This window comes from Poecilia latipinna, unplaced genomic scaffold, assembly GCF_001443285.1.
Source record: "Poecilia latipinna isolate Pla-1442-1.1 unplaced genomic scaffold, P_latipinna-1.0 Scaffold962, whole genome shotgun sequence".
In the NCBI taxonomy this organism is placed as follows: Eukaryota; Metazoa; Chordata; class Actinopteri; order Cyprinodontiformes; family Poeciliidae; genus Poecilia; species Poecilia latipinna.
The window spans coordinates 186490-199792 of record NW_015113578.1 but is presented as its reverse complement, the minus strand read 5'-3'; the positions used below and the strand labels follow the sequence as shown (position 1 = coordinate 199792).

The 13303-nt window shown below is 37.0% G+C and overlaps 1 protein-coding gene and 1 non-coding gene across 3 annotated transcripts in view; one reads left to right on the top strand and one right to left on the bottom strand.

Annotated features, from left to right (window-relative positions):
* The first annotated feature begins 250 nt into the window (after nt 1-250).
* Nucleotides 251-323, top strand: trnav-cac (transfer RNA valine (anticodon CAC)). Its single transcript has one exon. It is a non-coding gene; the product is annotated as a tRNA-Val (tRNA).
* A 3712-nt stretch (nt 324-4035) lies between these two features.
* Nucleotides 4036-13303, bottom strand: part of tbx20 (T-box transcription factor 20) — a 14984-nt gene continuing 5716 nt past the window's right edge. The window contains exons 3-8 of one of the 2 annotated variants that reach the window (XM_015049869.1): nt 13041-13205; nt 12057-12165; nt 10307-10465; nt 9009-9085; nt 5582-5697; nt 4036-4855 (exon numbers count right to left, since the gene is read on the bottom strand). In XM_015049869.1, the coding sequence (XP_014905355.1) occupies nt 4527-4855; nt 5582-5697; nt 9009-9085; nt 10307-10465; nt 12057-12165; nt 13041-13205 (955 nt within the window). In that variant the 3' untranslated portion in view covers nt 4036-4526. The remainder of the gene's footprint in view (nt 4856-5581; nt 5698-9008; nt 9086-10306; nt 10466-12056; nt 12166-13040; nt 13206-13303) is intronic. The other variant, XM_015049870.1, reaches the window with a different exon arrangement.

Sequence of the window (13303 nt, the reverse complement as noted above, 5' to 3'; positions counted from 1 at the left end):
CATTTAGCCAAGTCTCTCTAGAACCATTTGTCTCTGCTAATGACATCTTCAATACAATTTGTTGATCCCAGGCTTAGTTTATGGACTGTAATGTGAAATTAGGCACAAGTATAAGTCTGGCAGTTTGTTCACCAAGTTACTGTGCTCTCTGAGAGGATCTGTAAGTATTTGACATTGTTCCATGCCCATCGTTGACATTAGTCTCTAACAAAATGTTGGATCATCTACCAGGAACACTGCAAAGAGCTGAGTTTCTGTAGTGTAGTGGTTATCACATTTGCTTCACACGCAAAAGGTCTCTGGTTCGAAACCAGACAGAAACAGTTTTAGTCTATTCTATTCATCACAGATGTTTACTAAAGGTCAACAAGGGTTCTGTGGTGTCATGGTCTGTACTCTGAATCCAGGCATCTGAGTGCAAACCTCAGTTTAAATTTTCATGCGTTGCATCTCACATCATCAACTTTGGAACCTCAAACTGAAACAACTCAGAGAAGTTCAGTTCCTGTAGTGTAGTGGTTATCATGTTTGCTTTACATGCAAAAGGTCTCTGGTTCAAAACTGGACAGAAACAGTTTTTGTAGGTTATGCATCTCTTGGGGTGCAGTGAGACAACAAGAGCCTTCCTCTTTCGTCATTGTTCATTTGCCAATCGACTTCAATGTAGGCTTCTTTGAAATCGAAGCGACTTCAATGGCAAATTGGCAGTTCTGTGGCGTAATGCACATGTGTCAAACTCAAGGCCCGCGTGTCACATGTGGCCCCACAGCATTTTATAGGCCGATGATTGACTTAAAATAGGTTTTGAGCACAAATTGACTACCATCTAAATTTCAACCAAAGGTTTGTAATGCGCTTCCTAACCAGACGCTCCGAAGCGCCCGGTCCATAACTCTTCAACACGCTGTCAGCTCCCGGTCAGAAAGACGCATTTAGTTCAGAGACCATGAGATGATATTCAGAAAGGATTTTTTTAATTAACTGATTTATAGACTTTGCATAAAGTCTATAATGTCTGCCCATGTGACTTGTTTTCTTACCTTTAAACACTGATTTAAATATTGTAATTTTTAAACTGAGCAGTAATTTTACATCCATGGAAACTCAAATGTAATATTTAAAACTTCAATACATAAAATCAGTTATTTAACAATATGAGGTGGTGCTTAATTTATTTTTAACATTGTATTTTTATACATTTATGCTAGGGACGCCCAAGTCTAGTTTTCCAGAGCTACCATCTGGAGCTTTACATACATTCCTTCTCTAACACACCTGGACCATTGACTCATTATAAGCCTCTACAGAACTGAATGAGGGAAGTCAACCTTTTGTCTGGGGTGTTTTAGCAGGGATGCTCTCCTGATTTGTACCGTCAATGTGGCCCGTTGAGGGGGGCCAATATGCTGAAGTGGCCCTCGGTGAAATTGAGTTTGACACCCCTGCTTTAAGATGTGGACCCACAATTGTGCTTTGTATCATAACTCAAGAAGATGATGTAAAAGCTTTCTCATTACAAAATATATTTAAAGGAACGGCAGTTATGGAATTCTGCAAGAAAATTAACTATTTGTTGATTTCTGTCTGTTGACAAGATGCCATTTAATTGTCATCTGGGTATATTTCATATGGTCATTTATTGCATATTAAGTTACAAAAGACTCATTATACTAACATACTTATGAAGCATAGAGAACATTTAATTGCTATTAATATTAATGGATTCTATGTAATTACCCCACCATTTTACTATTTACTTTGACAAATTATTGCTTCTTAATTGACATTTTAATTAAAGGTTTAAGATCATAATTTTGCATTTTTACGGAATTTTTCATTTCATTTGTCTTTTTTTTTTTACACTAAAAGACATTCCTGAAACGTAGTGGAAGCTTAAATTGTGCTCATGCTAGCAGCTATTCATCAAATGCCAAAAAAATCCTTAATCTGATGTTTTGCAAGTTTTTCCAAATATTTAGACCAAAAGGTGTAGGATGTAATCACAAAGACCAATATATTATTTTTATTTATGTTTCTGCTTATGAAACTTTCCTCATTGAAATGTTTTCAATAAATTGACTTTTCAAAATACTCAATAGTATTTCATCCCTAATTATTTTATTTTCCTAGATAGTTTATCCAGGAAGAAAAAAGATTAAAAAAAACAGGAAATGTTTTGATTGTGATTTATATATATATATTTCTCATGGTTTACAAATAACTTTAAATGTGATACAGAACATTACAGATTCTTTCCACAGATCAAAATAAATATATTGCACTTAAAAATCAGTAAAACAAAAACTTATTGGGGTCAGATTATGCCAGACAAAACATTAAGAAAAAACAAAAACGATTATCTTCAATAAAAAAATCAAAATCCAAAGGTATTTATGTGTACACTGAAAAAAACCAAAACTCAGTTCAAGCTGGACATCAGATAAAGACGTCTTTGAAAAAGAAAGTCTTCTGCCATCCAAGAGGATCAAATCAAACGTCCATAAACGGCTTGTGGATGTGAAAAGGTTGCACAGGTCATTGTACAGCGTTTGTTTTCCTGGCTCTCTTGAAACATTTCTGAATAATCTGACTTTCATGCAGCAACAGACTATTGTTACAAGTAACACCTTTCATTATTTTCACAAAAAGCTGAAAACTAAATCGACATTGGTAATTGTTCTCACATCATTTCAGCCTTTTGCAAGTGGGAACAAAAACCTGCATGGACTAAAAATCTAAATACTCAGGAATATGTTGGTGTTTTACCAGGACAGAATTGTAAATCTGGTCTCCCTCTCTCTATTTTAAATAAACGACCAAAATAGCGAGTTACATGTCAGCTCTTCATGCTTCCACATTTTTCCTCTCCCTGTGCTTTTAAATCAGGACACAGAGTCATTACTTCAAGCTGTAAACATTGAATCAACTCAACCTGCTGCATATCACCTGCAGGTAGTTTTAGCCCATCTGAAGGTTGCAGAGACCTTCACCAAATCTCTGCAAAGCTTGACCCAATTTAAACAGTTAAATTGGGTCGTTTAGGTCTCTCTACTCTTAAATTGACTCCATTTCAACCAGTTGATGTTGCTGTTTTTCTTCTCGTATGTTTGTATTATTACTTCTGACTGCTTGCCTGGAAGCAACTTTTAAATGTTTCCTTCTTAAGAAGACTGTAGGAGCATTAAGATCAGATACAATTTACTTTTTTGATTTAATTCATTTGGCCTAGACTCTGAGCTCTGCAAGTGCACCGAAGGAGGATGAAATACGTTCTTATATTCTTTCTCAGCTCTGTTGTTGAGGAAAGTTTTTGAAATAAGGTGTGAGATTCAGCTTTGTTGCCATCACTAATTATATTTTATGCTAATGGTGTGAAGTAGACATGAGCCAGAATGCGATTCTCATGGTATGAAGACTTATTATGATTTCACAGTATTTATGAAAAATTAAAAATGTAATTAGTGAAGCTATTTGCTTGTGTAGAGCCTGCAGTTCGCTGCTAAATGGTTTAAAACAGCATTAGCTTAATAAGTGTGGTGGGTGACGTTTCATTTTTATTTCCTTTCTTGTAAGCATGGCTGACATATATGGTAGCCATCCTTCAGCCAGCTGACCAGCAGTGTGTAGCAACAAATGAGAGAGGATTAGTGCTGATTATCCTCCAAACAGTGGGATAAAACTCAAACATCTGCACTTTCTCTGGAATCTCCTTGAAATGACTTTGAACCATTTTGAACTGAAAACAAAAACAGTTTTGACAAATTGGTCTCATCCTTCGCCAGATTGTGTGTAATATGTCTAAAGTACAACCCTTGGGGAAACAATAAGTTGCTGCATCCAGCTTTGATGACGCAGTCTGCTCTCACAGCCTCGGTTAAAAGCAGGTTTGTAATTCCTGGTGTGACCAGGCCTTTAAAACAAAAACATTTAGCTCTTTTACACGTGAAGTCCTTCATTCCATGTTAAAACATACAAAGTTAAGCAATGTGTGTGTCTACTGCAGTCAGCATGCGTTCTAGGATTCTTTTTTTTTAAATAATTTACAGCGAGAAACCTCTGAGTAAGTGGATCCCAGAGTGTGTCATCGTTATTCTGAACTGTACATATGGCTCTCCTAACACAGAGGAGCTAAGATGGCTGCTTGTTCCATCCACCCTCCGTCTGTCATTTTTTAGGAATCGCACCCTGCAGGGTTTTGCTGCCATTTTAAAAACATTTAGAAAGTGTACTTTGTATTCGAGGGCTGAAATAAAACATGCATGCACGTATTTTTGTCTTGCATTTGCTTTGCAATGAAGTCATCAGTCTTTTCCTACATCGGAGCTGTTCTTAGGAGTCAGATCCTGAGAGAGGAGCACAGTCTGCCTCAGTTCAGTGTGCAGATTCCTCTTCATGTCGCCCCACTCGCTGCAGGTGAATTATTTACAACCGGAGGGACAGGTGCAAGCCAGATGAGGAGTGATGAGGATTAATGGTCTGCACCCTTTTGAAGGTCAGACTGAGTTCTGGCCCTCTGCTGTGTGAAGTCATACGAAGGGCGTCATGACTGTGGAGGAGTGGCGGAGTCCCTGGATGGCAGCGTAGGGCCCCTGCTGAAAGTAGTGGTGGTAGCGGGGCATGTGGAAGGAAGGGAAGGACGGCCCGCTGCCCTGCATGGTTCCAGCCAGAGCGCTGGGCGTCAGCGGCATGCCTAGCCGGCTGTACGGGGGCAGGGATCCCTGGATGGGGTGGGGTAAGGAGGCGGTTCCAGTCCCCATGGCTGACAGGGTCTGAGGATGCTGGAAACCCGAGAAGCCTGAGGTGGTGGTAACCCAGGAGCTCAGGGAGAGGTTGTCTGAGGCCGTAAACGCTGATCCTGCAGGAGGAAAAGATAGAGATAAACAATGGGCTGATCAGATTAGTTAAAGGTGAATATTATGCTTCGTTGGACAGGTTAGGATGAGCGAAACAAAACTCTTTCTGGTCTCTTGTCACTTTAAACCCAAATAAGCTGCTGCTGAACACAAAACCCAAACCGAACGTTTACACTTGCATGTAAAACTGCAATCATACAACAGGTATGTCTTTGAAAAGCAGAAGTGTAGCCTGCTGCACAACCAACAATAATGCAGCAAGTGCTTTCTGAATGGTGAGTCTTTTCCAGTATTCACTGTACTGCACATGCAGCGGTAAAACCAGCTGACCAAACATGCTGGAGCTCAGCTTTAAGGCACTGACTCCGGTCTCAGTCAACTCCCTTGAAGATTCCCCAAATTCTTGAAAAGATTTTTCTTCACAAACCGGTCGTGGCTACAGTGGTCCCTGTTGCTGGTGCACATTTTCCTTTCACACAATTTTCTATGAATATGCTGTAAAATTTTCACAATACCCAAATTTTAAGAGTCATTGACAAGGGGATTTTTATCTGTGAGCCATAATCATTAAAATAAAATAAATAAATAAAAATTAAAGGCTTTTCTTTAAAAATATTTAAAGATTACTAAGTCAGAGTTGCACAAAAAAGCATCACTGTATGTGTAATATATATGATTCACTCAGCAAATTGAGTTACTGAAAATAATGAGCTTTTCAGAGCGCTCACCTCTGGTGTGTGTGGTGTGTCCGTCTTCGCTCAGGTTCTCCTCGTCGCCAGCGTAGGTTCTGATCGGCGATCGGGCGTACGAGTGCTTGTGGATCAGATTCTCAACACTTTCCCTGCAGCAAAAGCCAAAGAGAGAGCCCCAAAGTAAATCTCTTTGTTTCTTTTGTTTTATCATTGCACCAGCAGTCACATGTGCAGGTCACACCCAGTGCTAGATTACTAAGTCTGAGTTACACAGTAACACACTGACTCTGGCTTTTTCTACGTAAAACACATAAACGCAATGGGAAAGACTTCAATTCCCGCCACAATTGTATGATATCTTTTCTACAACAACCTTAAAAAGATAACAGGAGAGACAAATCATTTAGCAAAGTTTTCTTATCTGCACAGGTGGACTTTAACAGTGGTGACTTCTGAGTCAGTTTTGTCCTCTTTTTCTAATTTGGCCATAAAAAATGATAAAGACACATAAAACAAAATAAATGTGGCATAAATGATCAAGAACACTCCCATATCCCACTGACCTCCTTTTCCTACTGGACTTTTATCACATCAAGGATCAAATCAAATCTTCTTGAATTAGAGTTGTCAACATATTGTAGTTTTGATAAAGAGTCATCAATCATCAGATGGAACTTCTGTTTTTATCCAAAATTTAAAAATAAGCTTATTTTGGTATGATAAAAACATAAGCTAGCTTTGACGGCGTGTCAGGGCTATTGCTAATAAAAAAGAAAAAAAAAACAGAACTTTTTGCCAAAGAAAACTCCAAAATTTTGAGATTAATCTAAAAAAATTTCTGAAGAAATTGTGGAAAGTTCTAAGTTTTAAAAGTAAAAAATGTGCTAGAAAAAAATCTAACTTCTGGGGGAAAATGTCGATGGTCCAAAATCTACCAATTTTAAACAATATTAAGGAAATTCTGACTTAAAATAAGTGAAAAGTTATATGCAAATTAGTTTAGTCTTATTTTAAGTGTACTAACATTTTATCAGTAGAACCTAGAGCAAAGGTAAGATTTTATGTTTTTTGCAGCGTATGACATAGCTCAAGAGGTCTGAATATTTTCCCAATGAACTGTTTATGTGGCGTCACTCAGTAAAATAAGCTCTTGCATTGCTATGAGTGTGTCTAGGTTGTGTATTTACTTTGTTTTTCAGCTGGTGTGTGTAGATTCAGGCACATGTGTGTCATGTATGTGTTCACAGTCCCACAAACTGCATTAGCTCATTTGAGACTTTTCAGGGAGCACTTCTAAACCACAGTGACAGATATTGTTGGGGGAGGCGGTGTGTGTTCATGTGTGTGCATCATCAGACCAATGCGTCCACATTAGCAGCGTCCCTCCTCAGCCCCACCCCTCTGGAGCCCGAAACCCTCCAATTAGGTTAGGAAAGTGCAATATCTGTCAGCAGAGGAGTACAAATGTGTGTGTTTTTATCAGTGTTGGGCCCCCGCGGCGCAGAAGCCAAAGCAAACTCCCACAGTGCATGGCGGTAGGGGGGGAAAGGCGGGGCATGCTGGTTTCAATCAGTCACTGCAGCCAATTGAATTACAGTGTGTTTTAGTGCAGTGGCCGACTCCAGACTAATGTGATTTCTGCAGCTCCCGAAGACCAATTGATCAGGTCTAATTCACAGCCCTCACAAAGAGAAAGACGGAGAAGTACAAGGGGGAGGAAGGGTCGTCTGGATGCGTTCGGCGGTCTCTGTTTGGGATCTTTGATTGAGGGAAATGGGCAGATGGCTTGATTTTGTCAGCTGATTTTGGCCACAGTGCCGGAATCGGGAATTACGAGAAGTTTGTGTTTTGGCTGCGTCTGCTAAAATCGGCAGAGGCGCGGCGGTTCATAGTCTCTGCGTTTCTCTGGGAATTCTGTGCATTATATTGTTGGGATGAAAACTAAAATAAGGAAAAGAAAAAAGTAGCAGAAGGAAATGTGAAGATGGACAAAACAATGTTTTGACTAAAAAAAAGCCTTTCATTGGCACAAACTTAAAGAATGTAGAAATTTGAGTTGAGAAACAGATGAGAAGTTTATTTTAAAAGTGACCTGTCTTATGAATTATTAACTCACCTTAAGTTTCTCATTTTAACAGTGACATGTGAACTTTATGCGGACAACGCAGTAATGCCCTGTTTGTTTACTAAATGACTCAGTGCTTCATTTAAAATGAACTATTACTCAATTTTAAAAATAAATTTTTCAGGTATTTTTAAATTAAGAACTTTAACAAACAACACACTTAAAGTTGAAGTTGAATTTCTAAGGAACTAAACCTCACATTTGTCTGTGATTGATGTCAAGTATATCTAACAAATAAGTTTTAAACATTTTCAGCTACATGCCACACTAAGCAGCTTTAATATAAATGTGATCTTTCCTCATTTCAGAAGATAAATGGCCCTTTCAGTAATAAAGTCAATATACAATCAAATGATTAACCTCATCAATAAGAAGTGTCATTGTCGTTGCTACTTATACGTAATTTAACTTATCCATAATTTACTGGCATCATTGTCATGCGTTAGAAAAGATAAGTTATTGATATTTCAATGTTTAATTGATTTCTTTTAGTTTTCTTATGTTTAATCTTTAAAAAATTAGAATGTCTGCAGTTGAGCCCCTCTGTGTTAATAATATTCACATTTAGCCAAAGAAGATTGCACCCATTTTTAATACTTTACACACTTTTAATTAGCTCAAACTTTTCATATTTGTGTAAATCCACTGGTGTACTTTTCCATGTCATGCAGACCTTTTTTTATTGTTGATATGGTTTTACTGTACTTGTTCAGTAAAAGCTTATTTATTTTTGCAAATCCAGCCAGGGACTTTAGCTTTGAATTATTAAATTGCTATGTTTCTTTTATGGAAACCATTATATACACTCTGTGTCCACTATGTTTAGCTGCATTGTTTCAGGTAAATAAGTATATAAATCAAATAAAATTATTTGTTTCATTCAATTTTATTATAAGACTCAAGCTAAAAAGAAAAAGGTAAAAACGACCCATCTGTCAAAGCAGATCAGTACGAGCTGTAAGGAAAGAGGAACAAAGTTCTTAATGAGGAAAAGACGGGAGAAAAAATTCACAAATGGCAAAAAGAGAAATGAGCGGTTACAGTTATGAAAAAGAAAAGGAAAACAGAATAAATAATTAAATAAATAAAAAGAACAAAAATCCTCAACAATGAAGTGAACATGGATTAGGGTAAAAAGTGAAAAATATGGTATAAACTTGGATGATCAGCATGAAAAAAACACTAGAGGAAAGGGATATTTTAAATATTTAGAAGAGTGAAGTGAAGGAACACAGAAAAGAGGAAGATGTGAAAGAAACAAGAAAGATCCTGATGAATAAAATCGTGTGTGTCTTATGAGAGGCCAACAAACAGTGCTGGGCCCAGAATCCCCTGTACCTCTCCATGTCCGTCAGCCGCGACGAATCCCTGAAACCTTTGGCGAACGGGTTGCTGTCGATCTTCAGCTTGGTTATCTGGGAAAAACACACCCCAGCAGAAAACATGTTAGACATGTCTGTTTCTGTTCTCTGCTCCAAAATACTTTTCTTTTTTCACTCCTTTGTGTCTAAACTTAATTCTTTTAGTGCCACATTATCAAATCTAGAGTCAATATTTGTCAGCAATTTCTAAAAATCAATGATTGGCACATCTTCATGCTGTAAAATAAGTTATTCTTTAATTTACAAATATGTTTAATGAACACAATTCTTTGTAAAAAAAAATAAAATAAAATAAATAAATAAATAAATACATAAAAGTCACTTGTCCTGGTTTCTATTTTATAAAACCTTTCTACAACATATAGCATAAAATTAAAACCTTTTTTGCTCAGAATGATGCTAGTTTTTTTTATAAAATTAAGAATACTTTTCAAAAAATGCTTTAATAAAATAGAAACTGTAGATTATAAACACATTAAAGTGTGCTTCCATATTTTAATGGAAACATTGAGTTCAGGATAATCTGCAAGGCGCAACGACGGCAAATACAAGACACAATGAAAAGCAAGTTTTTATACTGCAAACAACAGAATAAACTCAAATTGATAAATTCTTTTACAGTATGTTCCCATACTTTATTGTGGTTCCAAATATCAGTTTCACTTGATAAAAAGACACAAATCTTAAGCCTGGTCATTTTGAGAACAAGTACCCCGAACTGCTCACCAGGGGGCGCCACAAATAAAGGTTTTTCACTGCCAACAGAACACAAGGCAAACAATCACACACACACTCACACTTGAGGATGATTTGGAGAGACAAATTAACCTAACAGTCTTGTTTTTGGAAGTGGGAGGAGTCTGGAGTACCCAGAGAGAACCCATGCATGCTCAGGGAGAACATGCAAACTCCAGATTAGGATTCAAAATCCGGACCTCCATGCTGCACAAGGCTGTAAGACTTTAATGATTCTTCCAAAAAAAAAGATGCAGCATCTCGATATTTTGTTTGTATGTTTGATGTCTGTCATCTACTTTTATTGTGAGTTTGTGTATCACATGTTGTAGAGATTACAACATGGTAATAAATATTAATTTATGATTATCACTTTAAAATCGCCACCCTCTGGTTCAGATCACATTTTTGATCTCAGTTTACACATAACTCCTGTGCTGATGAGGTTTCTGTGATGAACTCAAACGCTCCTTACGACAAGCAGAGATACAAAGTCGTGACTTGACTTAATTTACTCACCAGCTGGTTCTGATAGGCTGTGACGGCGGTGAAGACCGTCTCGACGAACACGAAGGTGCGAAACTCCTCCGATTTGAGGTTGAGCAACGAGGCGGTGTGGTCCTTCTTCTTAATGATGTGAACTCGTGGCTGGTACTTGTGCATAGAGTTCAGGATGATCTGCAAAGAGAGCAAAAATAAGATATGATGAAAAGAAGGTATTTTATACTGCAAACAACAGAATAAACTCAAAACCTGATAAATTATTTTCTTATTTTGCATCAGAGAGGTTGGAGTTGACTGTTCTCCTTGACTTGGCCTATCAGTCAGCCTCGCATGTTGGACCACCGGACATTACCCTTCGTTACTGTTTACACTGTAAATCACTCCCACCAACACTAACTGGACGACCTCCAGGTCCTTAACAGATGCAGCGCTGCCTTCTGTGCTAATTTGTTGTTGTTCCTGAGGACAACAGACAAACCGAAAGGCTTTGGTCTCTTAATACTTATACATGTATAAACACATTATAAAGAGAAAATGACTAAAGAATAAAACTGCAGCTCAGCATAAACCCAGTAATAACATGATTAAAACATGATTGTTCTCATTGCCTGACACCACGTAAGAAGATGATTTCAGAAATTAAAACAAAACCCAGTAAAGATGCTGGTTAATTTGTGTTTATTCTCAGTTTTCTTTCAGTTTGAATTAAAGTTTCCCAAATCGAGGAAATTTGAACCTTTGACAAAGAGGCACACTCTGATGATATGGTTTCTTAAATCATTATCTGAGGTCAGTAAAGTGTTGGACAAAATTGTCAAATTCTTTGCAAACTCTGCCGTTCAAAGACCCATATTTGTCGTCAGTCCAGCTGAATAAAACTCATTCACATATATCCAACCTAATGACAAACAGTATTTCTGGTATTTTAGGGCATTTTTGCTATTTAGAGCAACTATTCCACTGAAACTCAAATCCTGCATTTATTATTATTATATATTTGTTTTGAAATATTGACTGGTTCTTTATCACTTTTTATCAGATTTAGATTTATTAGGAGTCTTTTAGCAAGGTTCAGAGACATACTGAAGGCTCTGGAGACTCCTGGCCTATCTGGTAAAAATAAAAGAGAAATATAATATGAAGACAAAGAATGGAAAGGGGAAACTCAAAAGAGGTGGGCAGAGAAAAAAATAGTAGTTTTGTTCTCAGCCTCCAAATCAGATCTTATTTATCCACTAATTCAGGTCATAATTGCAAACAGTCAACAAAAAAAGCAAAACTCTAAAATCTGATCAAAAGGAATAAATGAAATAATCGTATCAGCTACAAATAGATCACATTGTTACAAAATTACAGCTTAATGTATTTAAAATTAATAAACAAAATGAATTAATTGTTGCGTGGATTTAATTTGCGCTCCCATAAATGTCTTAAACCTGGTAGATTATTATTTTTTATTTCATTTACTTTAAGGTTTTGAATCTTAAAGTAATAAGTAATGTATAAACATTAAGACAGTATGATCAAATAAAACTGGATTTTTAAAAAAAGTATTTTTCTGTTTTTGTTGGACATGAATGACTCCGTGAGGGTTTATGTACTTCCTTGTTTTAGCTGTTTGCTTTGTGCATTCTAGGAACTATTTGTATGTTTTTGTCTGACCGTAACACCGAAGTCAGGCTGTGTTTGCTATTTTAATTCTTTTTACGGCTCCATAAAAACCTATTTGTTGTAATCTTCGGAGGAAAATAAAAGTTGCTCTCACATGTCCGTGCTGGTCCAGCTCGTTGTTCGTCAGCTTGACCTTCTCGAAGGAAACCATCTGCTTCATCAGCTGCTCTCCGGTGAACGGAGAGTCTGGGTGGACGTACAACCTGCCGGAGGAGAGCACGACATCTCACATCTGATTGGCCGAGAGGCATTCAAGCGCAGCCGCCACGACCAATCAACGCGCGGATCTTGATTGACTCTAATTGGCACTTATCAAACGTTTCGTCGTAAAACTTCTGACTAAACCTGTCGTGAGGAAGAAATTCGTTTTTAAAGGATAAACTATTTAGTTTTTCTTGAAAAATTGCAGAATTTGATTTATGATATCACGCTGATTATCGCCGTTTATGCACATTACTCTTAACATACAGGTGTATACTAACGACGGAAAATATTGACGTGATTTTTTATTTATTTATTTATTTATTTTTAGTAAGAACTGACTGTGTTCAGAATCTGAATAATTATCCAGATCCTGAAATAATTTAGCTATATAACTAGCTATATAGCATGTTAATTACATGAAAAATAGATGACTGAATGGTCGTTTCTTTTTTCAATAGATAAAAGAAACGACCATGCTACTGGCCTTCTGAACAAATAATAGGTAAGCACCAAACGTATGGTTGTTACATGGAGACTACACAGATAATCATCCTGCATATAAAATAAATAAATAAAACACAAAAATACAACTTTAATTTGCTTATATACTTTTAATTAGGTAATGTTATGGATAATATATGTTAAATTAATATTATTCTATTATTAGCATTATTATTTCCAGACATCCCAATCAAAAATTTCACTGAGACTTGATACGTTCAATTCGCCTCTAAGACGAACTTAAATAATATTTGTTTAAATCTTTACATTTTCACTAATTTTAAAGAGCTAAAAACGTGACTTCATTTTGCCAGTTATTCGACAAAGTAATCCTGAAGACACCTGGACAGATGGAGTGTGTTGGGGTCTTTACCTGGCGGGCAGAGGGGGGTCGGCCTTGCCGGCCACCAACCAGGAGGAACGGTGATAGGCGTAGCGGTACCGCTTGTTGTCCACCGGAACAATGTCCATCAGGACGATGTACTTGGAGTCCTGGTCCACTCCGGAAAAAGAGACCCGGATGGTAGGAAACATCCGCCTGTATGCGACATATTTATTTATTTATTTATTTATTTATTTATTTATTTATTTATTTATTTATTTATTTATTTATTTATTTATCTAACAAAAAGTCCC